At 36.0% G+C, this 27,317-nt stretch overlaps 1 protein-coding gene across 5 annotated transcripts in view; it reads right to left on the reverse strand.

The window, feature by feature from the left end:
• Nucleotides 1–8,281: 8,281 nt before the first annotated feature.
• The window catches only part of sigmar (Tumor necrosis factor alpha-induced protein 8-like protein sigmar), a 161,775-nt gene continuing 142,739 nt past the window's right edge, over nucleotides 8,282–27,317 (reverse strand). For all 5 annotated transcript variants that reach the window (XM_083119857.1, XM_083119854.1, XM_083119855.1 and 2 more), the window contains 2 exons: nucleotides 22,802–22,953; nucleotides 8,282–9,689 (listed from right to left, as the gene is read on the reverse strand). In XM_083119857.1, coding sequence (XP_082975983.1) covers nucleotides 9,276–9,689; nucleotides 22,802–22,951 — 564 coding nt within the window. In that variant the 5' untranslated portion in view covers nucleotides 22,952–22,953 and the 3' untranslated portion in view covers nucleotides 8,282–9,275. The remainder of the gene's footprint in view (nucleotides 9,690–22,801; nucleotides 22,954–27,317) is intronic.

Below are 27,317 nucleotides of genomic sequence, written 5' to 3' on the forward strand. Positions count from 1 at the left end.
ACACCAAACACATTGTCCACTCACATATTTTAAATATTTTATATACAAAATAGTACAGTTGACTATATTATTGCTGCATTTCTAATACAATAGTTGACTGAGTGAGAATTGATTTGGTTTAATGCTATGTTTGGTTACCTTAGAATTAAATAATTATACACATTAAATTTCTTACAATGTCATGATTTTAATTAAAAACTAAAAATATCTTTTGAGCACAAATATTCTGCTGACTTATGGACAATCATAACTCAATAGTTCAACTAACAAGTCTGGTATCCATCTTTAGTGTTGAGTCACCAATTTATAAATTCCATGCTGTTTTAGAATATATGTAAAACTAGAATTTTGGTAAAACTGGTTGTAACTACTTTTAACAAATACCTAGTGAAAACTGATTTTGTTGGATTTTACATGAACATACTGATTTGTAATGAAAAAAACAGTCACATTGACGAAATTGTTCATTGTACATTGCTTTTTTGTTCTACTAATGAACATATTACACATTACAAAAAAGAAAGAAAAATTCATGTGAGGAGATACGTACTTTAAAATAGTTTGAAGTGAAGTGCAATGAGTAAAAACTAGTTTCATCCATGGTTATGTTTGTAAAATCTAGATACCTGATTTATTTCTAGTTTTTCACTAGTAAAACTAAATTTCACTGTGGGCATTTATTCAAAATAATCTCAAGGGTAACACCTATACTACACTTACCCAAAGCCAGATATATACCTGAATAATTCAGTATACGTATATGTCTACATATTTGGTGAAATCTGTTTAATGTGTTGCAAAATGAGGGGAGTGAAATCTTTTATCTGTCATAAATTTAATATCGTATCATGCCAAAGGAGTGATTCGAACCAGGGACCCCTGGCATCATAGCTCGATAATCTGATCACTTCGCCAAGGGCCCCGGCTGAAGCACTGGAAGTAACTTGTTACAAGCATATTGCATTTTATTGTGTGATACGATATTGTATGTAATTAAAAATGGGAAGTGAAGGAGCAGTAAGTGATTCAGAAGGTCAACATTGTGCATGAGTGTGAACTACTAAAACTAAAGAAATAGCTCTAATTCCTGCAGGCTTGATGGATGCACATATGAACCATACCTAGATAACATTTTTAACAAACCCAAGAGTTATGGAATATAAATAAGAACCTAGTATGTAGCTGGGGGATGTTTGGTCGAGCCTTGGTATTAGCTGGAGGGATGGTCCCATGGTTGAACATGGCGACATTGAGACAAATGTGAAGATGTTCTTCACTTCAAGTGCTGCTCGTATGGATAAATTTAATTTAAACTAGACCCAGCAAAGGACATACATATATGATAGGCCTGAGCAGCCTGATTATGTGTGAGTAAGAATATATGGATATAAAACATTGATTCTTATCAGATAATATGTTGCAGTAAACACCTTCAAAAACTCGTGTCTAATACACATGCAACTGCCAACGTTACCACAATATATGTTTCAATCTTACATGAAGGAGCTATCAAATTGTAAAACACATAAGAATCTTACATTTGTTTTGGTAAACACAAGTGCTGTATTATTCTCAAATTTAATGAAGTATAAAGGCTCAACCAGGAGTCAAACCAAGGTTTCTGCTGCTGTTTGGAAAATTACTTTCTAAAAGTAACTGAAATACAGTTATGGTAATGGGGGTCATTAACAGAGTGGACAGGGGGAGATGCATCACTCCCAATAATCTGTAAAGTATTATGTATATGAAAAGTATTGGTGTATTGTACATCATGTACCCCCTCCCCTACCACCTTTCAATCACTCAAAGACAATGATGCATTTGGTTACATTTAGCTTTACTTTTAAAAGTAACTATGTTACTTTATTCTATAAGATAAGATATACTTGCATAACATATTTTGACCAATTTTTATATCACAAGAACTAAGGAACAGTGCGTTGTGCTGTTACAATTTTTAAAAAAATGTCAGCAATAGTCTACGTAGTTTCACTTATGTTGGTGAGCCAAGATGTAGGAAAACATTTCACAGCTCACAGATCTTCCTTGTCAAGTGGCAAAGAAGACAATTGATCTTTGAAAATTGTTTTCTTACATTTCAGCTAACCAATGTAAGTGAAATTAGACTATTGCTAATAGAAAAGTGAGCTATGTGCACCTATTGTAAGAATTTGAACAATGTAGATGGTTACAGTATCAAGTCTCCTGCAACGACTCGTGTTCAAGCTATAAATGAAAAAATTACGTGCTACATTATGTAGTCAAAAACTCTAACTCAACTGGTACGGTATGTCAGAGACCCGAGTTCAAATTACATTAAAGCCTACATTTTTCACTAATTTTCAATACTAGTTAAGAATCTGCTGAACTTGTGGCCAGCATCAAAGAATAAAGTGTAGTCTCAGCTTGAGAGTGTTTTACTTAAGAGAATTCTCATTTTCAGACACAATAGGTGTCACTTTATGCATTGAAATATTAGTTTATGATACTCTAACATACCACCTACCACATTGGCACAATTACACAAAATTTCCATTCCACTTAAAAGGTACAATAATTGCCTTGAGATTTTAATATGAGGCTCAAAAGATTATAATTATCAGACAGAAATAATGAAGCATAACTTTAGTAAGTATAGAAGGAGAATTATTAAAAGCTGAAGGTCAAGAACATTTCTTCGTATCTACACTACCTACACCCAATACTTGTGACATTCATAATAATCACTACACTTTCTGTGTCTGTAACATTTACCATTAACGTAATGCTTAATATTATAGTGCATTTACTCACTATTAACCTATATTTTACTTCCAACTCACAACTTGGATTCGGTTACTGTTATACACATAAACATGTTGACTAGTGGAATCACATTCAGTAATAAAGTTTTCAACTTGTCCTGATATTTCACCTGATGAGATTTACCAGATTTTTTTCTATTATGTGACAAAAATTTCAATTCAGTTTACTTTCCTTCCATTTCTTAATTTCCGCACATACATTAAAACATGTACATATACACATTTAACAAGATTGAAACACAATATATTTACAAAGCTGTCTATTACCTTACAGAAAACACAGCTATAAATATTCAATTGAATGAACCTTGATCCCAATTATCTGACAATTCAAACTATTACAAAACATGGTTGCTTTGGGTAGTAGTTCAGATTGCTTGGATCCCTTCCATTGTATAAACAAGAAAATACACTACCAATTCCTTTTATATTAATTTTTAATGATATGGCTTACAAAGACAAATATATGGCAGAAAAAAAAAAAAAAAAAAAAAAAAAAAAAAAAAAAAAAAAATGGCCGCCGGTCATAGTAGTGCGTGTAGAAGAGCTCCTGAAAAAATCGTTAACTAAAAGTTAAAAGGCTGTAAAGAAGCTGTTTGTAAGTGCACAGACATTGCGAAAGCTACAAGACAACTGTATTTGCTTGGAAAATAGGTAAAGTAAGTGAAAAGTAACAAAATGCCGGTTTGTTGTGAGTGCGACAGAACTAAACGAGAGATAGAAAGACTGTATCTTGAGCTCTCATCCAAGAATGAAATCATTAAGGTTCTTGAATCAGACAAACTAGAACTATTGAACGAGAAAAGAGGACTAAATGATGTGAAAAACTCAAACATGTGGTCGGAGGTTGTAAATCGCAACGTAAATAAGAAATCTGTGATAAATTCGAGTTCCAACACAAATAGACAAAATCAAAATGCACGATACAAATTTATACACCATAATCGATTCGAGGTGCTAAACAGTGAAGAAGTTAGCCCCATGGCAACAAGGCTTGACTGCTCGACTGGGAGAAATGCGGGAAATTGTGCGAATAGTGACAGCAAAAAGAGGGTTATTAATAAGACAAAAAATCGCCCATACATGAAGAACCAAGGCGATAACGCTGTACAAAACAAAGGGCGCAAAGGGAAGATTTTGATCTTGGGGGATAGCCATAGTCGTGGCTTTGCGACGAGAGTAACAGAGAGACATGCAGATTATGAAGTAACTGGATTTACCAAACCTGGGGCACCATTAAGTGAGGTAGTTAATTCAGTGGCTTTCAAGTGCAAGGACTATGGAAGCGACGACTTCGTCATCATAATGGGTGGATCTAATGACGTAGCAAGGAACGATACAAAATCAGCAATTATAGCCCTCAAAACTTGCCTTGAAACAGTAAAAAACACAAACGTTATTGTTAGTACCATCCCACTACGATACGACCTAATACAATCATCATGTGTAAATGTGGAAGTAAACAAGGCAAACTCCAAATTCTCCAAAGTTTGCAAAGTTTTCCCAAAAGTGCAAATGTTAAGTGCAAATGAAATAGGAAGAGATTGTCATACCACCCACGGCCAACACTTAAATAGAAGAGGGAAAGATTTGCTGTGTGACGAACTCTCCCTATTGGTAAACAGTACACCTCCCCCCCAAAACGGGAAAAATGCCATAGTTCTTCCGGCTCCAAATCCTACTGAGAAGACTAAGAATTTACCCTTGGCACAATCCTTACTTCAAGATATCACAGAAGTAAATCAGGAAGTAGTAAATAGTGGTAACCAAACCAAGCAAAATGCTAAAAACAGTCAAGATGATAGTGAATCAAAGGAAAGTTTGACTAGTGAAATTGCAAATAGAAGTATTGAAGATACCCGTCGGAAATCTACAAGGGAAAGGAAAGTCCCGTCAATGCATGACAGTAATTTTTTATGGGGAATGTAACTGGATCAGTGGGCTGTATGGATAATATGGTAAGTTATAGGAAGTCAGAAACCTTAAATAATTCTCACCAAAACCTTCAAGTTGTAAATTCAAATGTAGATAAGAAAATTATGTGTAAGAGGAATGTTAAGAGAAACTGTAATTCGGTAAGAAATGGTAGAGGATCAATATCCCTGAATATATTCCATCAAAACATCCAAGGACTAAACACTGAAAAAAAACTAATGGTAGAAACACTCCTAGCTGATAAGTTAGCAGATAAAAACATCATCTGTTTCACTGAGCATTGGCTAAAACATGATGAAATATGTTGTGTAAATTTTCCAAACTTCATTTTAACTTCAAACTTTTCAAGAAGTAAATTCAGGAGAGGTGGTGCATGCATATATAGTAAAATTGATATCGCAGTAGAGGAATGCAAAAAGTTTGCTCACCTCAATATTGAAAAACACTTTGAATCATGCATTATCGAATTGCCAGAACTAAAATATATAGTCATATGTGTATACAGAACGCCAGATAGTGACTTGAATATATTTGTCAGTAACATGGAAGTTATTCTAAATCACTTTCAGCAGTCCAACAAAAAGGTAGCAGTGATAGGTGATCTAAATGTTGATTTTCTAAAAAAGAATGTAAATCATGAATTAAACATGCTTCTTAACATGTTCAACCTAGAAGCAATGGTTAAAGTACCTACCAGAGTAACAAAAAATACAAAAAGTGCTCTGGACCAAATTCTATTGAACACACTAGTCGACCAATGCACAGTAGAGGTTTTTGACACTGGATTTTCAGATCACTTTGCACAGTCTTTCTCACTTTCAACACCATTTTCACAAAGCAATAGCAATGTTAAACAAATAAATGATTATACTACCAAAAGAGTTTTTAATGATGAAAATACAACTTACTTCAATCACTTACTCAGCAATGAAGATTGGAAACATATATATGAGTGTAGCACAGTAAATGATGCTTTCGACAAATTTCATTGCATATTTTCTTACTACTTTGATGTAGCCTTCCCGAAGAAGGAAGTTAAAGGGGCAACACAGAAAGAGAAACCTTGGATCACTAAAGGAATAAAGATAGCTAGTGATAGAATGAGATTCCTAAACAGGGCTAGGAAAAGCACAGCTGTAACAATTGATTTTGAAGAATACTTCAAGAAATACAAGTCAACATATAAACGCGTGTTACAAGCTGCAAAAAAAGGGCATAATGGGAAACTAATTTCAGACTCTTCAAATAAATCCAGAGCAATGTGGGGCATAATAAAAAAAGAACTGCAGGGAAATTGCAAAAAACTAGAGAACATCACACTTAATCAAAATGACACAAACGTAAGCGATCCTTTGGTAGTGGCAAACTTTTTTAATAAATATCTAATCAATGTAAATAAGGATAAAGTCAAAACCAATCAAAACTCTGGTAAGGTTAAAATGAATACACATAGTGCATCAATGTTTCTACGCCCAGTTTCTGTTGAGGAACTGACAGACATCATCTTAAAAATGAAGAACAAATGGTCAACTGGCTTGGATGAAATTCCATCCTCAATTATAAAGAAATGTCACACGCATATCCTACACCCATTATGTTATCTAGTGAACTTATCCTTTGTGACTGGTGTGTTCCCAGATAAACTAAAACAAGCAAAAATCAAACCTGTGTATAAAAAAGGGGATAAGCGTAGTGTAGATAATTACAGGCCCATAGCTCTGCTTTCACCCTTCTCAAAAATCATGGAAATTGCAATGAACAAACAAATTACAACCTTCTTAAATAAAAACAACATAATATCTAAATCACAACATGGTTTCCGTAAAGGCAAATCAACAACTACAGCAATATTTGAATACATCGAACATGTCAGACAACTCCTGGACAATAGGGAACAATGTGTAGGTCTCTTTCTTGATTTATCAAAAGCTTTTGACACAGTATCGCATGACCAACTTCTGAAAAAATTAAATCACTATGGAATAAGGGGTATAGTAAACACCTGGTTTAGATCTTACCTGCAAAATCGCAGTCAAGCTGTAGAGATCTTACATGTAGAAGGGACAAATACCAATGCATCTTCCCATATCTCTAGGTTAGAAGAAGTGACATGCGGTGTTCCTCAAGGCTCTATTCTAGGGCCAGTACTATTTACCATATACATAAATGACCTGCCTTCAAACTTACCCTCAGTTAAAACTACCTTATATGCAGATGACACGAGCATTGTGATAACTGGCAAAAATGAACAAATTCTAAATTCAAATATAAAAAACACCTCAAACGAACTCTGCAAATGGTTCCCCACAAATAAGTTGACGATAAATAAAAACAAAACTTTAGCAATAAAATTCCATCATTCAAGAAATAAGAACAATGAAGAACCAGTAATAAAAATAGAAAATGAACACGTCAAATATACAAATTCCATAAAATTCCTGGGTATTTGGATACAGGAAAATCTGAACTGGGACATACATATAGAGCACCTAGCAGGGAAATTAAGCAAAACCATATATGGTATACGAACCTTAAGAAACATAATAAACAGGGAGACAATAAGAATAACATATTTCAGTCTTTTCCAGTCACAACTAACATACGGAATTGTATTTTGGGGGAATGCTAGAAACAGTGCAAAAATTTTTATTTTGCAGAAGAGAGTAGTACGAATTATGGCAGGAAAGAAAATAAATGAACCATGTAGGAAAATTTTCAGGGATCTTGGTATTCTACCATTACCTTGCCTATATATATTACATTTACTGTGCTATGTAAAACAAGATATGTCTCGTTTCTCCAAACGTATCAAGGAAGTACATCAATACAACACAAGAAAAAATCACAATCTGGTTATACAAACTCATAATACCACTCTCCTTGAAAAAGGTCCTAAATTCGTAGGTATCCACCTGTATAATAAATTACCTGATCACATGAAAACAATGGAATCAACTACCCAATTTAAGAGGGAATTAACAAAATTCTTATTACGACATTGTTTTTATTCAATAAATGAATTTCTAAATTTGTAAATATTAAATTACATAAATTGTCAACAAAGAGGGTTCGGTTGTACAGAAAATGGAATTATACTATTTATATTATCACGTATGAAGTATTCACTATATGCTATTATTGTGCCAAAATAATCATTAATCGGTTCTGTATAGATATTGCATTCTTCCATGCAATAGTTACTTTTACATCTTATTTTTACACTAAAAAAAAAAAAAAAAAAAAAAAATTCTTTGCTTATTATTGTGCTCGCCTTAAATATTGTATGTAATTTTACTCCAATAGTGTATTCTTCCTCTATTTAGATTTCCTTATGCAGAAGTTCTTCAAATCATTGCTGTAATTCTTGTCTATAATTGTATTAATATTTTTATTAGTGTATTTGGATTTCCTTCATGTAGTAGTTCTTAAAATCATTACTGTAATCCTTGTCTAAAATTGTATTAATATTTTATTACTGTATGTATTGTTATGTGACGATTTCCATACCTATGGACATAGGTCAACGGAAATAAAGAATATGAATATGAATATGAATATGAATACAATTACACTGTACGTGTGTGCGTATATTAATTTTTTAAAAAAATGTTTCCACAATCTCATATGTAAATTGAAATAATGATATGAAACAAATGCAACAAAAACTATGCACTGTAATTCAATATGTTGTACGAAACTTTGATTTACACTATCTGCATGCCCATATAAATGTCATAATATTCATTTCAGTGGCCTCTGCCAACATTCATATTAATACAAAGACAACCGTACAGATGCAAAGATAGCACAATTATGTGTTTCACATTTGTGTTACATTGTTCACATATTATTTTTATGGATTTGGTAATAAAAACTACTAAAATACATTCACACATGAGATATGTAGCTATTGAAACATGAAACTATCGTTAGTCAAAACAAATTTTGTTGAAATATCGAATTTTCATCGTTAAACTATGTCGACCTTTCACGAAAGTTAAGCTCTCAGAAAAAAGAAGCTTATATTATTCAGAATATCTTCATATTTATCAATGTATGCCTAGCCATTAAAATATCCCCATGCAGTAACATTTTTGTGATTTCCAACTACACACTTTAACAGCAACAAAATATGACAGTAGCAAATAAAGTACCAGATATGCCAACACTTTTTTCAGTAACCCTTGTAATAAATATTGCTATACCTACAAAGCCTTATACCTAATTTCATACCAAATAGATGACTGGTACAGGCTGATTCAAAAGTCTCCCACACATTGCTCACTATGGCTTTTGCACTTCACTGCACTAGTTTAATAAAAATGCCTACCTAGAATAAAGTGTATGCACAAACAAAGATGCAACATGCACAATATAAAAAGACCAACACAATTTACTCTACACACCAGGTTTTCCTCTGAATATGTTTGTGCTCGTAGACTTAAGGCATTGGGCAAATACACAAACGGTGTCCGGCAAAAAAAAAGATGTGCAGGATATACACAGTGGTCCATGAGTGCAAGGTAGGTATTGTTCTTACATCCCTCCTTCATCCAATGCCTTGTTCATATCATTCACAATGCGACCAAGATGCTCCCGATATTCCGAATTTCTCTTGAACACCGTGTCAAGGAATTGGGGATTGGAGAAGAAATTGAACACCATATCTATCCTCGCAAGGGACTTATCGGTAAGGTGGTTCTGGACAAGTTGCTTAAGACCTGCTCGACACTCGTTCAGTCCCTGTGTCAAATAATTTCGGTCGTAGCTGAAGTCAACTTCATAGAAGCTGATGATAGCCATTGCCATGGAATGGAATTTGTGTTTGAAGCGTTCCGCAGACTTGAGTTCTTCCACCGTGAACTGACCATTCCTGTACAGGATCCCTAGCTTGATGACTATCTTGATGACATTCTTTACGATTTTCTCTGCTTCTTTCTTGCTTCCACACTGAAAGAAAGAAGAACCTTGTGAGTCAATCACATACAAAAATGAAAGTTTTTCACATTTGTCCACGATAGTGCTTTTACTGGGGACAGGCTTACATACGAGAATCTGAATGTCATCTTGAGAAGAGGATAAATGGACACAAGAAAGAATCAAATTGCAAAGGCCTAGTCCAAAACCTTATAAGCCATTCCAGTGTAGATTTTAAGCAAATATGGTTTCCCCTTCTCAGGAAATAGCATTCCAGGGGGGCCCAGTGAAGTAGTTGGCAGGGAACCCAATTTGTAATAAATTACAGTTTTGATCTCACTATCAGCAAAAATGAAATTTGTCCACCTAAAGAGAAGATATGACTTCAAAACATGGTGTTTTGAGTAAATAAGTACGAATAAATCACTAGACAATTGTTAATGTCCAATTAACATTGTATGATAGTATACTGTTAGAACTACTGTTACTAATTCAGACATGTCCATGATAATACATTAGTGCATGTGGTAATTCGTCTGTGTCTTCAGAGTTTTAAATGAAGGGGGAAGACCAAATACAGATGAGAAACATGGGTCTAAGGGAAAACTCACACTGAAGCGACAAGCAGCACACCAGACTTAACCTATCCAAGACACACACCTGTCACTTTGGTGTGTTCTCCCTTAAAGCTTCAGGACGAAGATATTGTACACGTCCATGTAAGACAATGGATATGTTTTTACAATAATGCAATTTCCATCTCTGGAAGTGCTTGTGTAATAGTTATATCTATATTGAGGAAGGATAAAACAGTAAAAAAAATAAATGTCTGACCATCACACTGGACCAGTATCTGCAGCAGATGTTTACAGACTATCAAGGGGTAGGGTTACCAGATCGCTGTAAGTGAATTGTAGGACATGCTGTCCCAAAATGTAGGACATTAAGTCAAAATGTAGGACACAAAACATTCTCAATAAATAATACATATTTCTATAGAACACATTAGAAAGTAGTTGAAAAATGACACTTTTCAGTTTTAAAAAATGGATTCTTAATGATTTTTTAAATGCAAAATTTCAAAACTTGCAATCACATTAATCAATGCACCTCTTACTACATGATTTAAGTGGTACTTCTCAGAGGAGACAATTTTTATCAAAATTTCAGGTTTAGTCAAACTATATTTATGTTAGAGTGGACAGTCAATTTGAAATTATGGTCCAGTACCAAACGAACATTTTACAGACTTCATGAAAAAATAATTTCTCTCGTGAGTCTGTTGTGCTGATGGTAATGAAAGTACTCTCTCAACATTTGAATTATGACCTGTAATGGCAAACAAATATTCAGCAATTACCGTAATTTAAAATGGTTTGTGAAGTTTCATCTTGGGTAGTTTTTAGTTCAATAACAGGGTGTCTACCAAAATAACACATCCAGAATTCTTGAATTTTTCTGGACTCTTCTAGACCTTTTTTCAGTTTTTCTTAACATTTATTTATTCGACCTCTACTTAGGTAAAGCTGGAAATTAGTAATTAAGAAAATAAATATTTATTTAATGAAGACCCCTACCAAAGGACCAGTTAATATAAAAACTGAAGCTGAATTTAAGAAGAGAATTAGATCTGCTTTCTCATATTAATGCATCCTGAACTGTGTTTGGCAGATAAGCGAGGCTTTGGCATCTGGACTTACAGCCAGTATAATCTTATGTGGGGCTTGTGTCAGTTGTCCCTATATGTTTGTGACTGTCCCTTTATCCATCTTATGTTACCACCATTCATCTTCATCTTCGCAATTAGCCAAAAGGACAGAAAAAGTGAAGTAAAATAAACTAAATCAACCAGTCATTATGATAGCAAAAATTCTTGACCACAAGAATTTATTGCCTTTTTATTGACTTCTTACTTGTTGATTTCTTTACTTTTTCTTGACTACCATGACTTTCTTGACTGGCATACACTCTGAATATCTTTGTTCCCTATACCTCTGCTTTACAATAAAATTATATTGAACATTGAATAAGAATGGGCAACACCTCGTTCCATCAGTATAAACCCTAACGCAAGAAATTCTGCTCAGGCATTGAACAGTAACGTTATCAGAAAGTGGTCCCAAAACTTTGTTCATTAATTGCTTCCGTTTTCCCCGTTTGTTTAATAGCAGGACAAACTTTTTTCTTTTTGTTCAATGACTGAATCAAAATAAATTTCACCATTAAGTTTGGAAGCGCAGTCCATAGTCTTGTAACTTGCATGATTTTCTTCTGTTACCTATTTTTATAATTAATATTATGTAACGCCCAAAATGTAGGACATTTATGATATTTTTCAAATTCCTCCCGGACGCCGGACATAAGGCTAAAATGTAGGACATGTCCGGGAAAATCCGGACGTCTGGTAACCCTATCAAGAGGCAAAACAAGAGATGGTGCAAGCGATTGTGTACTAGACTTTTAGATGCCATCACTTGAAAACGTGATTTTCGGAGGACAGATTATGCATTGCTAGTATTGTAGACCATTTCATGAAATTTGATTATGATACTTCGAGACTTTCATCACAAACAATACCATATAGTTTTCGATTAAATTATTATTTAGTTGGAAAATCTTATTAATAAATATTAATACATTTAAGTGATACATTCAACACCGTCCTCAGAATAAAACTCAGCCAAAAAACGCATTCCAGTTGTAGTGAAATTAGGAAAATGCAAAGTTTTGTTGTAGAAAAGTTAAGTGTAGAAGATATTTGTTTTAGTAGCTTTGTTTGTAAAGATTTACTATGATCTGGCAACTGTGAGCAGGCAGTAGTCTTTTTTTTTTCTGCAAGATGATGTGACATATGTAAGTCACCGACACTTCTGGGTTGTATTGATTCCATTGAAGGTAAATGATATTATGACAAACCAGAAGTGTCCGTGACTGTACGTTTATATGTCGGGCAAGTAATGTCAAATCTGTTTTTTGTTCTTCGTGCATGCATAGCTTTCTTGGTACTATTTTGTTCTACTGTTTGAAATGTCCATTACTTTGTTAATAAATAATTCAACATTAAGGAAATTTCAATTCTTACTATTTCATTACTATGTAGATAGTACTTTTAAATGCCTTGCAGCATTATAATTTGTTCATTACCATGATTGTAAGATTACATATTAACATTATAACATATTAAATTTATAGTTCTTTAATCTAAAGAAGAAATCTTTTATTTAATAAATTTGAAACCATCCATAATAGCGAGTGTATTCTTTTCATAAAAGTGACACTCAGCATCAACACAATTTCATTTCTTTTGGATAAGATGATATGGGGGTCACCTGTTTCCCAAGTAGAATGCCTGTGATGATTTTTGTAATGGATAGAAGCATGAATAATGTTAGCCCCAGTTAGCGCCTATACCTATCAAGTTTAATAATGAACTTTGATCCACTTACAACTGCAACACGAGGAAAAATTAACAACCTAGAACCAGTGGTCAGAAGTAGAGCGCTACTTGTAGCGTCGCTACTGTAGCTAGCTACAAAATTTGTAGCTGTAGCGACGCTACATTTTGAAAATTGTAGTTGTAGCGAAGCTACAAAATTCCTGTAGTTGTAGCGAAAATTTCGCTACATCTACATTTTTCTCAGCAGGAGGTTCACAAAGACAGTTTGTATTACATGGAAATTCGGATAGTCTACATCATAAATATCTTGATATTGTAGATATCTGCGTAATATATTTCATTAGTATCTAAATAATTCAAATATGCAGATAACTAACTGACATGCCATATATGAATATATTCCAGCTAACAGCTACGTTTTTCTTCTTGGGGAGAAACATGCCTCGTTTGTTGCACCACTGGAAAAAAAAATGTCTCGTTTGCGTCACCCCCGGAACAAATCCTGTGGATATCCAAATGTAATTAATTACTGTGTAAAACACAACTTCCAGTGCAAAGACCAGCGATCCATTTTCCACTAAAATAACAAAGCAATAGTGCCAGCAATCAATGCCTCAGTACGTTAACAGCATTGAAAATTGTCAGTGTATAAGGGTCTCACCAGCAATAAATTATTGTTACAAGAACGATAGACATACACTTTCTGGAGTTACAGTTATTTTCATCATAATATTTGTTCACAAATTTTAAAATTTCAATACGTTTAGAACACTCGGGTTTGCACGTCAGTTTCCTCATTTTGTGATATTGTAAAAACTACGTACGAGTTATTGACTTCCCTGCAGAAACGACAATTTTCTTTAGTTAATGTGCAGTTGCCAAATTTATGTATTTTTCCTACTTTTCTATAACTTTCGTTATTAATGAAAATGAAAATGAATGGTTTATTTAGTTATTATTTTATCTATAGTCGCTTTCTGCCACTTTCGGCTAATTGTGAGCACGAGGAAGGAAGAATGATGAATGACGAACAGTGTGGGGAATGGAGGAGCAGGAGGATCCCATCCTCCCAACTTGGCGTCTTTCCTAGTTCTTGTTTTGAGTCCATTTTATGCATAGATAAGCTGATCGAGACTTGATCCGAACCACTATGTGCCTCCGTCGGGTATCGAACCTGGGGCCCTATGATTACAAAAGATACTTTTCATTCAAAATGCTGCCTTCATATCAGTCTATTAAAGAATGAAATATTTATTCTCAAGAAAAATATGTTGATATGTGAACATAAATACGTAATCCTACCAAATTTTATTTGTGTATAGTTGCAATAATTAATTTGGGTAACACCCTAATTGAAATATTCATGTCAAATTTGAATTGATATGCCACTTGCATAGGTACGTTATTCTCAAATACTATAGTAAAAATAAGTAACTGAAGTAACACTGCTATCAAAATTATCGAATGATGGGAATCATGATAATAAATAACAGAATCTATACGTATTTTCCAGTAAGTACAACTATCATACTAGGGGCTTCTTTTGAATATCCATATGGTGGTTTTAAGTTTTTTTATGCAGAAGTAGCAAAGCAGCGAACAGGAGTAGTGTAGCGAGCTACTTTTTGGTAAATGTAGCTCTAGCTGTAGCGAAGCTACATTTTGGAAGAGTAGCTGTAGTTGTAGCGAAGCTACTTTTAAAATGTAGCGTTCTGATCACTGCCTACAACTCACTGTTCTTATTTTCTCTAAGATTTTCTGCTTGTACATATTTCAACAGAACTTAAATAAATTATGCGAAACCATACCTCATCCATTTGATGTATTAGATATAATCTTACAAATAGTTTCTTCAAAAACTACACCATTTTTAACTTTGTTGCAATGTAGTAGCACACACACACACATACAAACATACAAAATGATGATCTGTAAAAGTGGACGCCTTTCTATTTCATAAGTGCTAATGCAATGACCTTGTATACCACGAAAAATTCTCATCTTGAGTGCTCTAGCTATTACCAGCAAAGCTATTACTTAGTCTGGAATGCATAAAGAACAAAATTATTCATTTTACAAGCGTTTATCTAATGTATTATTTATGAAGACATTATTTGAAAGGAATCCTGCAATGCTTCATTATAAAGTATGCAAGAATACATAATTTCTACCACCAGGACCGACGTATGAACTACAAAGTTACGAGCTGGAAATAATAGTACCCTAACAATCTCTAGGTCGCATATATTTCATGCATCAAAGATGCATACAAATAACACCTAAACGATTTGCATAAAGTTGCCTGCACCATTAATTTTCTTTAAGCACTGCACAATATGAAGGATTTAAGTAAAGCTTTCAATTTAGCTTTTAGAAAAAAAAAACCTGAATTTTTACAAGCCTGCTTTCAAGATTTTTTTGAAAAAGGGAAAGCTTTGAAACCTAATAAAATGTAAAGGATGTTCATTATGTCACTATTACCTTTATGAAATGACTTGAAAATGTACAGAATCAGTTGTTACTGGCCTCCCTGATCGCACAGTGGTAACATTGTCACCTTGTAAGCAAGGGCTCCCAGGTTCGAAACCTGATAGAGGCATGTGGTTGGGATCTTACTTTAAACTGTAGGCCCAGTCTCGATTAGCCTATCTGTGCTTAAAGTTGACTTAAAACAAAAACTCAAACTCAGTTATGTACTAATAAATGGCTAATTAAAAAAATATAGCTTATGATATGATAGTTCAGCTTTCATACAAAGCTTATATCTAGCTAAATCGATATTATTTTAATTAATTTGGCCTGATGGATAATTTGTAAGGAAGCTGAAGTGAGTGAAAAATCTTAAATTATGCTTGTTATATTTGTAATGTTGTTAAAGGAAGATACTAGTAACAAATGAAGTGCATAAGCTTATCTGACAAGAAAATACTGAGGAAAAGGTACAGTGCAATACACGACAAGACACAATAAGAAATAAATAAAAATAATACATATTTGTAGTAAAATTTAGTAATATATGTATTAATCATAATATCAACCAAACACAATCCAAAAATTGCAACAAGAAAGTGGTAAATACCAACATCCACTCCACTTACTGCAGTAGATTTCTACTTGAAAATAGTTCAAAACATGACCTCTTGTCCTATAGTTTGTCAACAACAAATATATATATTTTTTTTGCTTGTCATTTTTCTTCTCTTCAAAAACCTACTTCTAGTGCACTATTACAAAAATGTTGAATTTTCCAGAAACGCACAGTAAATTTCCCGGACTTTTCTAGAAAAAGTAAATTCTCCGACATTTCCAGCATTTTCAAACTGGTAGGGAACCTGACATAGCTTAAAGCAAGAAGATGGAAACACCATGAAAATTTCACGAAGACACAGAATGGAATCCAGTTGCAAGAGAAGCAGAAAGATCAAAGTAGACAACGAACAGAGTTCACTAAAGTCACATGGTAGATATTCTTCTAGGTTCCTCTGATAAGGAAGAGGATTACTTCGAATAACGTAGTGAGGGGGATTCGATAGAATGCTTTCCTGCTGTTCTTGCTTTTCTCAAACAAACCATTGACAAGAAAGGGGAGGCTGTGTCAACAAACAGAAAAAGAAAATCCTACCTCCTGAAGGCTTATTCAGTTTCCCACGGGCTCGTCCATATTCTTTCCGATCGATACAGATTTTCTTCAGAGCATGTTCATCCCGCATCTAAGAGCTTTTCCATCTTTCTTCGCCAGTAATAGCATTTTTGATTCTCTTGTCTTGCCTCGCTCTATTCAGGAATGAAATAAAAGCAGCTTCCACGGAATACTTTGAAGTTCGATAACTCGATTGCCGACGATTGCTTCAAATAAGAGCGTATGTAACGATTTTTCCGCTCATTTCTACATTTCATTTCAGTCCTTTTCAGTGTCTATGACAGCAACTGACATTTGAGGAAGGAGCTTAGTCCAGATTTTGCTATTAATATAAGCATTACCCTACTAATCAGAATTATATATAATGCTAACATCGAGACATCGTGTAAAAGACTCTCAGTTTCGTTTGGGGAAGCGAATGATGACGAAAAAAAAAATAGTTCAATGTGGCGCTGAAACATCCGTTACATTCCGATTACGTCACTGTATGGCATGGATTCACCGCTGATTTCATTTTGGGCTCCTTTTTCTTTGAGGAGCTGACACAGGGTCCTGTCATGCGTTTCATTACGCTCAACCCTTTGCACAAGAAGTTGTTCCAGTCTGCAAGAACGATTATGTTTAGAGACACCTGACTTCATGCAAGAGAGAGCATCCACGCATGCTGGTCGACAAGTGAATGACCTGCTTCGTGCTAACTTTGGTGACGATCTGACGATCGTGCCATCTCAAGAGGATCTTCCAGATGCTCGGCCAGCCTGTTCTCCGGACTTAAACCCATGTGATTTCTGTATGTTGGAATTCCACAACGCGTACGGACTCTGCCAGAGCTGAAAGCCAGCATAACACGGCATGTCGCTACCATTCTTCGAGTAACTCATTTATGACGCTGGCTTACGCTTCCAAAGGGCCATTCACGCTGACGGCGCATATTAACAATGCTGTACCGACATCAACTGAAAATATAGTTTTACATTTTCGACTTTTGCCGTCGTTATTTAAGCGCCACATTCACACCTGGTGATGAAAATCTGAACTAACTTTTTCGTCTGCATTCGCTTCCCCGTGGTCTCCATATCCTCTATACCAAGTTTCACAGCAATCCGTTGCTTTGAACGGGCTCCACAAGGTACTCGAGTAGGGGAATTTTAATTCTAACCACCGAGGTATGATATCTGAAACCCAAAACAACTGGTATCTACCTGATTATTTATAGATAAGACATACATTTTGTTTATCGTAGTTAAAAAACTTCATCTACTATAATGCAACTGTAAATCTCTGCATACATTTAGGATAAAATTCCGTTTCTCAAGGGTTCGCAGCGTATTTCGAGATTCGAGACAAGACCAAGACGGCCGTTTGTAATTCCAAACTAAACGAGAACGAAACGAAGAGGCCGAGAGCAAAACAGACCTCCTCGCACACGAGACGAGACTTATCACAATCCTAATTCAGAATGTAGCACAAAAATAAATATCATTTTCCTACATTTGATTTTTCCTCAGAATGAGAGCAAATTTTGTTATAAACTGTCTTTTCGAATTGTCATTAGAAAATGACACTTACTTAAGTTTCCATTGTCTATGTAAACTTATACCCTATAGCACATCACTGTTTACGATTCTTAGCTTCCTAGTGCAGTTTGCTAATCAAACTGAGACGAAGTATGATGGTTTGAGGCATAAAATCTTAGGTATAAAAACTTGCATATACTGTATAGGAAACTGGGCGGATATGTGGTATTTATTTTCTATGCAGAACCGGCCCAAGCAAATATGCTAAATACTAGCACCAATCTGAAAATGGCGCTAGCAAAACACTAAAAGCACTATTAAGAGAAATAAACAAATTTTGATTAGTTTCAAACACACCGGTTTTTGAATGTAAATTAAAGAACAATAGTTATAATAAACGCAGGCTACTAGATACTGAGCTTACAGTTTTGGCAGGTGCATTCCAATCGAAGATCGAGAACATATCAAAATATCACACTATAAATGCTACAACAAACTTGTTTTCCGTTGGTGGCGCTTCCGAATTCACACTCGTGTCATCCCGGCTGTCTTCGTGCAGTTTCGATTTTTCTTGTAGAGGTAAACAAAATGCTATGACTTCACAACACAAGACATTTTTCACCACGGACTTCTTTTCGACCCACCGTAGCAGCGATAAGCTTAAAACAGAAAAATGTGGTTTTATTCTAGTGAATAGAGCAACAGTTGTGGATGCAGAAAGATAACGCAAATTGAGTAATGTAAAATAATGCGATGCTAGCGCAATTACTGAAAGAGTAACGTAATTTTATTCCCCGGATCTTGTGTTGTTGCTCCCCATTTCCTTCAAACCAACATCGACTTCTTTTTATCAGGTCAGAGGCGGGAAAATCACTAAATCGATACGGGTTACCTGAATATCATTAACCTCAAATTATCGCTCGTCCTGCTTCCCCCCGCCATGTAATGAGTTATGTTTCTGCTTGAAGGCGTTTCTCCAAGACGCAAGCCCGAGGTGCACAAATTTCTTGAATGACCGATAGCGCCGAGAGCGGGGTGCATGGTAATGTCTGAAGCGAGGACAAGGTTCAGGAAGATAGGTACGTATGCAACTGCCGAAAAGTGAGAAGTACAAAATGGGGCAGTTATAGGAAACTTGTCAGCTGACACTTTAACGGTAGACGCAATAACTGAGGGAAATATGCATTAAACGTGGCTCGGTGGTCGATTATAGGACTCGCCACCGAAGTTCCAGGAGTTCCGAGTCCTGATCTGGGCATGTGTGCTCTTCATGAGGAGCTCTTCATCAATTTCATATAATCACCAATCATCTTCATCGTCGTGATTAGCAAAAAGTGGCAGAAAAGCGACGATAAAAAACAAAAATACAAATATAAATTAACTAAACGTAGAAAAATAAATAATAATACAATTAAATATGAACTACTTTAATAGTGAAATAGGCAACAATATAGTGAAATAAACACAAAGTGGAAAAATAGGCAACGATTAAATTATGTGCGGATATAAGCATATACATAGAATTAAACAGGAGTAAGACCGGTCCACACGCTACGTCTTGCTTGCGCAGTTCAAAACTGTACAGGAAAGGATGTTGTAGCTCTGGTGCGTCCACACGCTACGTTTTACTGTACAGTTTTCTGTACTTAGTTCCCCTCAGTCCATTATGGAGGAAGTGCTACTCTACTCTGGCCAATTTTCGCAGTTTGTCTTCCAAAAAGAAAACAGATTAAATGTCTTAATAGCACGAGACGTTCAGGATGGTACAGGCACTGGCTACTGAAAATGCACCAATTTTCTCACGTGACGTTTTACTTTTCTTTTCCTCGCTTCTCTTCTCTTTTCTTAATTTTTCTCTGTCTTTCTTCTTTCAACAACTTCAAACAAGCATCAAAATTATAGAAAACGTTAAAGAGGGCCTCGCCCAGGTTGAAGATCCTGTGTATGTACAGACATTGGATGCAGTATTGAAAAAGAACAGTGGGTATGCAACAATGATGAAAGTTTGCAAAATTCTGCATACAAATGGGCAACGTGTAGATGATCTGGAACTTGATGTGTCTGACTTTGTTGCCCTAAAATACAGTCTACTTGTATCTCGCGAAGTGGAACGTGTGTTTTCTGAATATAAGACTATTCTAGCTGAAAACAGAGGGAGTTTGAAGTTCGAAAATTTGAGACATCATGTTGTTATCAAATGCAATCACGATCTTGATCTGTAATGCATTGTGTTTCATTTAACGCAGAACCATATTAATTGAATGTGAAGCGAATGAGCATTCAGAATAATGCATATTCATTGTCTGGCATCTGATCTTTCATAGTTTGTAATATACAGCTTTTATAAATTAAACGGGTTTTTAAAGTGCATATTTTACACTTCTTTAATGCATATTTGCATGCATATTGTGCATTTTCTTAATGCATAACTATCCGAGCCCTACTTATCACCTATGTACTCTTATAAATATGTGAATAAATAAACCTTCATTGCCAACGTATAATATTATATTAGCACTACCTAAAAGACAATTCCAACAATTCACTACGATTAGTTTTCGTAATTCAGGAGATTGATTGATTTGAGTTGGTGTTTTAAGTCCACTTTATGCACATTAAGGCTAGTTGGGACTGGACCTACAGTTTAAAGTAGGATCCGGACCACAATGTGCCTTCAACGGGGATCGAACCCTGGATCCCTTGATTACACGGCGACGACGCTACCACTACGCCATCCGGGAGGCCCTAACTCCGGAGAATACTTTACAATGTTTAAAAATCAAAAGTTAACATAAATACCCTTTCTTGATGATTCTATTATGAAAAATGTATTTACAATTCAGTTTGCTTAAAAATATTTATATCATATAAATAATAAAATATTTACAATGAACAAGTTATTTATATTTTCATTCATTTATGCCGCTCTTTTACCGCTTGGATTAATCTCGACGATGAGAATGGATGACGAAGTGCTTAAATGATGATGGGACGAACACAGTGACACACACGCACATGACCATAGTTTGAACTTGGGACATCTGGCTTTCTAGCGCATTAATCTTACAGTACTGCCATGTGAATCGGGTAAACACACACTTTCTGCGCGGTTGAAAAAGGTACCACCTTGTTACCATTTGTGGTTTGGCTTATTTTACTTCGCTTTTCCGCTATTTTTGGCCAATTGCGAACATGGGGATGTGTGATGTATGATCAAATTGATGGGACACTAACAAATACTCATGCCCAGGTAGGGATTCGAACCCGGGACCTCCGGCGCCATAGTGCGATTGTGATAACCACTAGGTTGATGAGTCAAAAATCCAAATAAATGAAAATACCTTAACATTAGCTTGTAAACATCATAATCCCCAGCGCCAGAACGAACTGATTGGTTTGTTCACTTTAGCGAACTCTTTTCGCTACTACTGTATTTCTGTTCGCTGAAGCGTCAACCTCTTTGTATTTTTGTATTAAGCTCTCATAGCCCTGATTCTTCTTGTTATGGTCACTGTAGTTCTTTGATTTTACTAGCTACCAACACGGAAATTTCTTGTAGAGTTCAGTGAACTCCGCTAAAAACTTTCGTGAACACTGACGAAGATTGGTCATCGTTGTACAAAAACGAATTTATAAAGCAAAAAGAAAACAAGATTTTTGAACTCCGTTAATAGTGTTTCAGCACTAGGGTCGAAGGGAAACTGAGCAACAGGGGGACAAAAGACTGCGGGGAGCGTCCACACGCACATACTTGTTTGCGCAGTCCTTTGAGATTTGCGAACACATTTATGCCCTTGGGCTCAGTCTTTGGTTGACAATTTCCGCATGTGCGCAGTTCTAAAATTTGCCGTCTTCCTGTCCACACGCTGTCTTACATGCACTGTTCTGAACTGCACAAGCAAAACGTATAGTCGACGCGCTAGCTACGTAAACGACCGGCTGGCTTTGAAGTCCACGAAGCGCGCCCACCAGCTGCAACAATCACATTCTACGCACAGTGTTGCCACAAACGCCACCTTGTTCCCCCGCGCACACATTGTCCAACGGTCTCCACATTGAAGTTGCAAAGTACGACAACAGCGTATCCGAAGGCATGTGACTGAGACTCCACGTGGAGTAGACGAGCAGAATGACAGCTGCGCCCATTAGCTGAAGGTTGAGTGTGATTGGACGAAAACAACTCGCCCGCTATTTATCCCCACCCACGTTCGTGGCGGCGGCCTTCTTCGTTCGACGTTACCGAAGTAAACGCGTGGACTATACTTTAAGACGCAGCGTTTGGACTGGCCAATAAACGTGAGAAAATAAGCAACAATAGACGTGAATATGGAACAATAGACAATAATGGAATGAAACAACCACTAAACAAAGCTAAGTGGATAAGAACAAGACGAAATAGGCAATAATGGGAGGAAAATGACCATTACAAGATGCTATGTACTAAAGAAAAGGGTAAAGTAGAATTGAAAGAGGAAAACTGGTACTGCTGAAAAGAAAATAAGTACACAATATATGTATGAGGGAAAATTGTGGTTAAAGAGGCAAAATAAATATAACAAACATGCCACAAAATAAGCAAACCCATACTCACGTAGGCCTTGGCCAGTTTGTACACGTTGTCCAGCAGGCTGCCCGTCGTGTCGTCGATGAACACCTTCGCGACATTCTTATTCGTCATTCGACTCAGGATCTTCTTCTGGGCCCGAAGACCTATCTCGCGGGCTTTGAAGTTCTCCGACATGACTGAAACGACACAAAATACAAACAATGAGTATCCAGCATGAACAAGTTTGTGTTCGTATTTTATTTACTCCAATCGTGGTAATCAGTACGAACGGTCAAATGGTGTATAGTGAACATGAGGGAATTTGGACCAACATCCACACATGAAAATTCACTGATAAGTCACTCATAAGTCCATACGCAGAAAATTCATGCATAAGTAATGTATAATTAGCGGTCTCCTGAAAATATCAAGCAATTCCGATGTTCGAGGTGCAAATTTGGTGTTGGCTCTGTGAGAAGACTTCCCTCCCCCATTAAACGATTAGGTAGAAGGGCTGCCTTCCCGATGGAGCAGTGGTAGCGACATCGCCTTGTAATCAAGAGGTCCCGGGTTCGAAACTGTAGGTTCAGTCCCAAATAGCCTTACTGTGCATAAAGTGGACATAAAACTCCAAATCAATCAATCAATAGGTAGAACGGCTGTAAGCTTATATGACTATGTGTAGTACAGCCATAATATTAAATGATTGGTTTCAATTCCACGAACTCCAGAACAAGCAATAATTTAACATAAGTGCTCCCCACTCTCATACAGTTTAAAGTTAAGCAAACATGATAACTCTTCAATAAACTTCTGGGCTGACAACCAAAAAATCATAGATTCTACCATCACGAGCAAAGGTCGTTAAAATGGTTCTGCACTCATTTTTCTGCATTTGTTTACAGTGTGACACCCTTTAGATATTTTTAATGACTATTTTGGGATTTCAAGCGGAGGGTTCCAGCTTCGGATCTCTATCTACGTAGAAAACTGTGGAAAAACTGCTATCAAAGCAGGCACAAAACGAAGAAAATATGTATTTGAAATATTGTGAGAAACATTAAAAATATATACATACTAACTATCTGACATACATTGGCCTAAAAGTTCTAAGTTGTATATAGGAGGGCCTCACGATGTTGTTAGCTCCGGGCCTGTCCGTATTTTGCTAGATTTGTGCATACATCAGTGTTGCCACATTAAGGCAAATTTCTCTAAACGCAGGGAAATTCTGTAAAATTTTAGACGAAAAGGGAAAATGAGAAATCTTATGAAACATATTGAAACTAAATTTGCAAATTTCAATTTGGCCTGAGTACAATAAATACCTTTAAATCATTGAATTTTTAAATTATTGTAATAGTACAGCCAATATAAATTTCATTTTTGATTACTTATTATCCTCTTTTATTTTCTAATTATTCAACCAATGCCAGTATTTTGTAAATTGGGTTCTTTTTCTGGGTGGTTGGAAAATAATAATAATAATCGAAATTTATACTTTTCTGAGATGAACATGAAGGGAAAATTTGTACGCAAAAGAGATGTAGGAAAGATGAATTTTATTCACTTGCCGTGGCAACACTGACACACGTCCGAATGCTCTCTGGAGGCCAGCAAATGCAAGAGTGGGGGAAATGGTTTTAATAAGTGCGTTATTCATTAAAGCCACATTATCCGTTACTTGACGACGAAGAGGAGCAGACGGTAAACAACGGCTGCCTTGTCTGCCGCATGAGAGGACTGATATCCGATCCGAACCACTGACGAACTCCGTCTCACGCAAGATGCAATTTCTGTCCTTGCGCTTCATCTCTAGGAAGGGCTCGACAGAGGCGTCGCTATTAGAAGGGTGCGAGGGTGGACTCTAGCCCCCTGATAAAATATTCTTAGTTTCATGCCCTCCTAAATGCCTTATACAGGCTGTCTGCGCGAGTCGCGACCATCGAGCAAGTACGCATGCGCCAACTCGACGAGTTCACTGGTAAAATATGGGAGACCGCTGCAGGTGGAACGCGATTTTAGTTCCACTTTAGGTTCAGAAAGCGGTAATAAGCAAGTGAAATCAGCGTGCGTCTTTCTACCTTCTTCCCCTCTTGTGTTTGGATTCGTCCACTCGAGCTAGACGCATTTTTCGTGGTCGAACAGTAAGATTTTTTAAAAACAAAAGAACAATGTGTGCGGGAGAAAGAGGAAAAGGATGAAAAAGTAAGAAAAGAAATACGATGATATATAGGGTGAGCCAAAAGTCCCTGACCACCCCTTATAAAATGAAAGGGAGCGTAGATTGCAGCAATTGGTTATGGTAGTAATATGTTAGGCCTAGGGGGAAACAATGACTATAGTGAAAAGGGGGAAATGAGAAAGAACATTAAATATTTCCTATTGATGAAATTTTGAGTCACTTATAGGAATATGTCTTTTAATTCAGGAAAAAGACAAAAAGGAAGGAGGAGGAAGAGAGAAAATATGACAAAGAGCGCAATATAAGGAAAAGGAGACCTCATGACCACAAAATAAATTCTCTGGCATTCCCACTGAGTTTTGATAGCTCATTTTGACTTGTCTTCAACAGAAAAACTTGATTAAGGGTTTAAAATAACCTCTAGCTTCACGCGTTTTGTAAATTTTACTGATTTCTTGAAAATTCTTTCACAACAGTCAATACATTGAGAATGTCAGAATTATTGTTTTTTAAAGTGAATAATATTTCTCAATGAGGACTGCATGTTTTTGCACGCAATGCGAGTGAAAAAAGTTTTATATTACTGAAGTATACTTCTATCAACTATAAGTATTTGCACTTGTCAATGTAGGGTTGAGTTGTTGTTTTAAGTCCACTTTATGCACAGATCGGCTAATCGGGCCTAACAGTTTAAAGTGGGATCCGAACCACTATGCGCCTCCACCTGGTTATTGGTCTTAAATATCGATATAGGCGAAACCGAACAGCCCTAAAACAGTAACGACTTGATCAAGCTCTGACGCTGGTGCAATCGTTGACCCACCCCGATAATAATTCTCTGGACGCCAATGACCGTTCGTACCACATAAACTCCCTTGTACTGGGAGATTATAAAATATTGAACACTTTAAAACAAAAGAAACCTTTTGTTACAACCTCTGGGAACATCTTAATAACGTTCAGTTTGGAAGCTTAAACGATAAACCTTTCTTTTTTTCCCATTGTTGTATTGTGAAACGGCACAGCTTGTAAGTTATTGTTACCACAGGCCATACATTGTGTTCGCGTGAACAAAGGTTTCAACCCTTTTGTGTCTTAAAGAATCATGGAAGAGCGCTGTTTAGATCCCCAGCTGTTTAGCAGAACTGAGAAGGGAAACCAGCAGACTGGATGCAAGGGGCTACTCTCACCGGAACACTGATCGAACGAGAGATGCATGTAACTTACTTCAGAAGGTCAGGAACATGTTTTGACTGTGTTATTCATGGCGTCCTAATTCTATCAGCTCCTTATATGCGACGAAAGAAAGTGAGGATGAATAAGACACTTGGATAAGGTCCTTCAACAATTTTAATCTGCATACACACAGGGTCAAGGCAGAACTCTGTAAATTGGAAAGAAGTCTCTAAAAGAGACACTCAATTGTGACACATAACTGATTGCTTACAAATTTATCACATGTTTTGTTTCTTGTAAAATTGCAAAGTTAATCTGTTAGTGGCAACTGTAAACTTGTGCAGCAATTCAGGATATGGTGCAGTTTTTCGAGGGTTTGTAACGTCGAAAGGAGGAGTTACTCCAGATCAGCGGTTCTGTACCTTCTTGAGACCGCGGCTCGGTAAATTATTTTTCTAAACGTAGGTTCACCGATCTCAACAATTTTATTCGTATATGCCTATTTTTTTATATTTGTACAGTAATTACTATGTAAATATAAGTAATAAATAAATTTAAATGTTAATAAGTAATTATGGCATAATCATAGTTTGACTATGTCGAGTCATGTTGACAAACATAAAATTAGGCTAAATTAGTTGTCAGCCACCGGATCTAATGAAATCTTGTGTTTCCTCAGGCGAACATCATTTAATTAATTTGGCAATTGATGGTTTGCTGATGGCATGTTGCATCTTGAACACCGAGAAATTTCAATTAACCCTTAAGTGGGTGCGTGGTGAACCTAGTTCACCACAGCTCAACTGACTAAGTATAACGTCGCCAAAAAAAACATTTTCAACAGTCTTAATTTTTCTAATCTTCAACAACATGTTTGCAATCAAATATGATAAAATAGTTATTTAACATCTTGATATGAATACTGCATTTTTTTAATGGTATTGGCGAACGTTCACCACGCGTCTACTTGTGTAACTATTTTAAACTACATTTTTTTTTTCAAATGTTTGGTAGTGTTTGGTATGTGCCAGACATCTAGTGGAGTTTTGCTGCATTGGAGTCATATAGTGCTGCTTTGAGAAGACCAAAGACGTGTCTGCGGTACAAGCTGATTTGTAATTTAGACTTTGCAACTTCATTTGCTTCGATAATGGCTGCAAAGAATAAAGCTATTTCGGATGCTGAAATTGGTGCTCTGTT

This window comes from Lepisma saccharinum, chromosome 3 (genome assembly GCF_977018435.1).
Source record: "Lepisma saccharinum chromosome 3, izLepSacc3.1, whole genome shotgun sequence".
Classification (NCBI taxonomy): Eukaryota; Metazoa; Arthropoda; class Insecta; order Zygentoma; family Lepismatidae; genus Lepisma; species Lepisma saccharinum.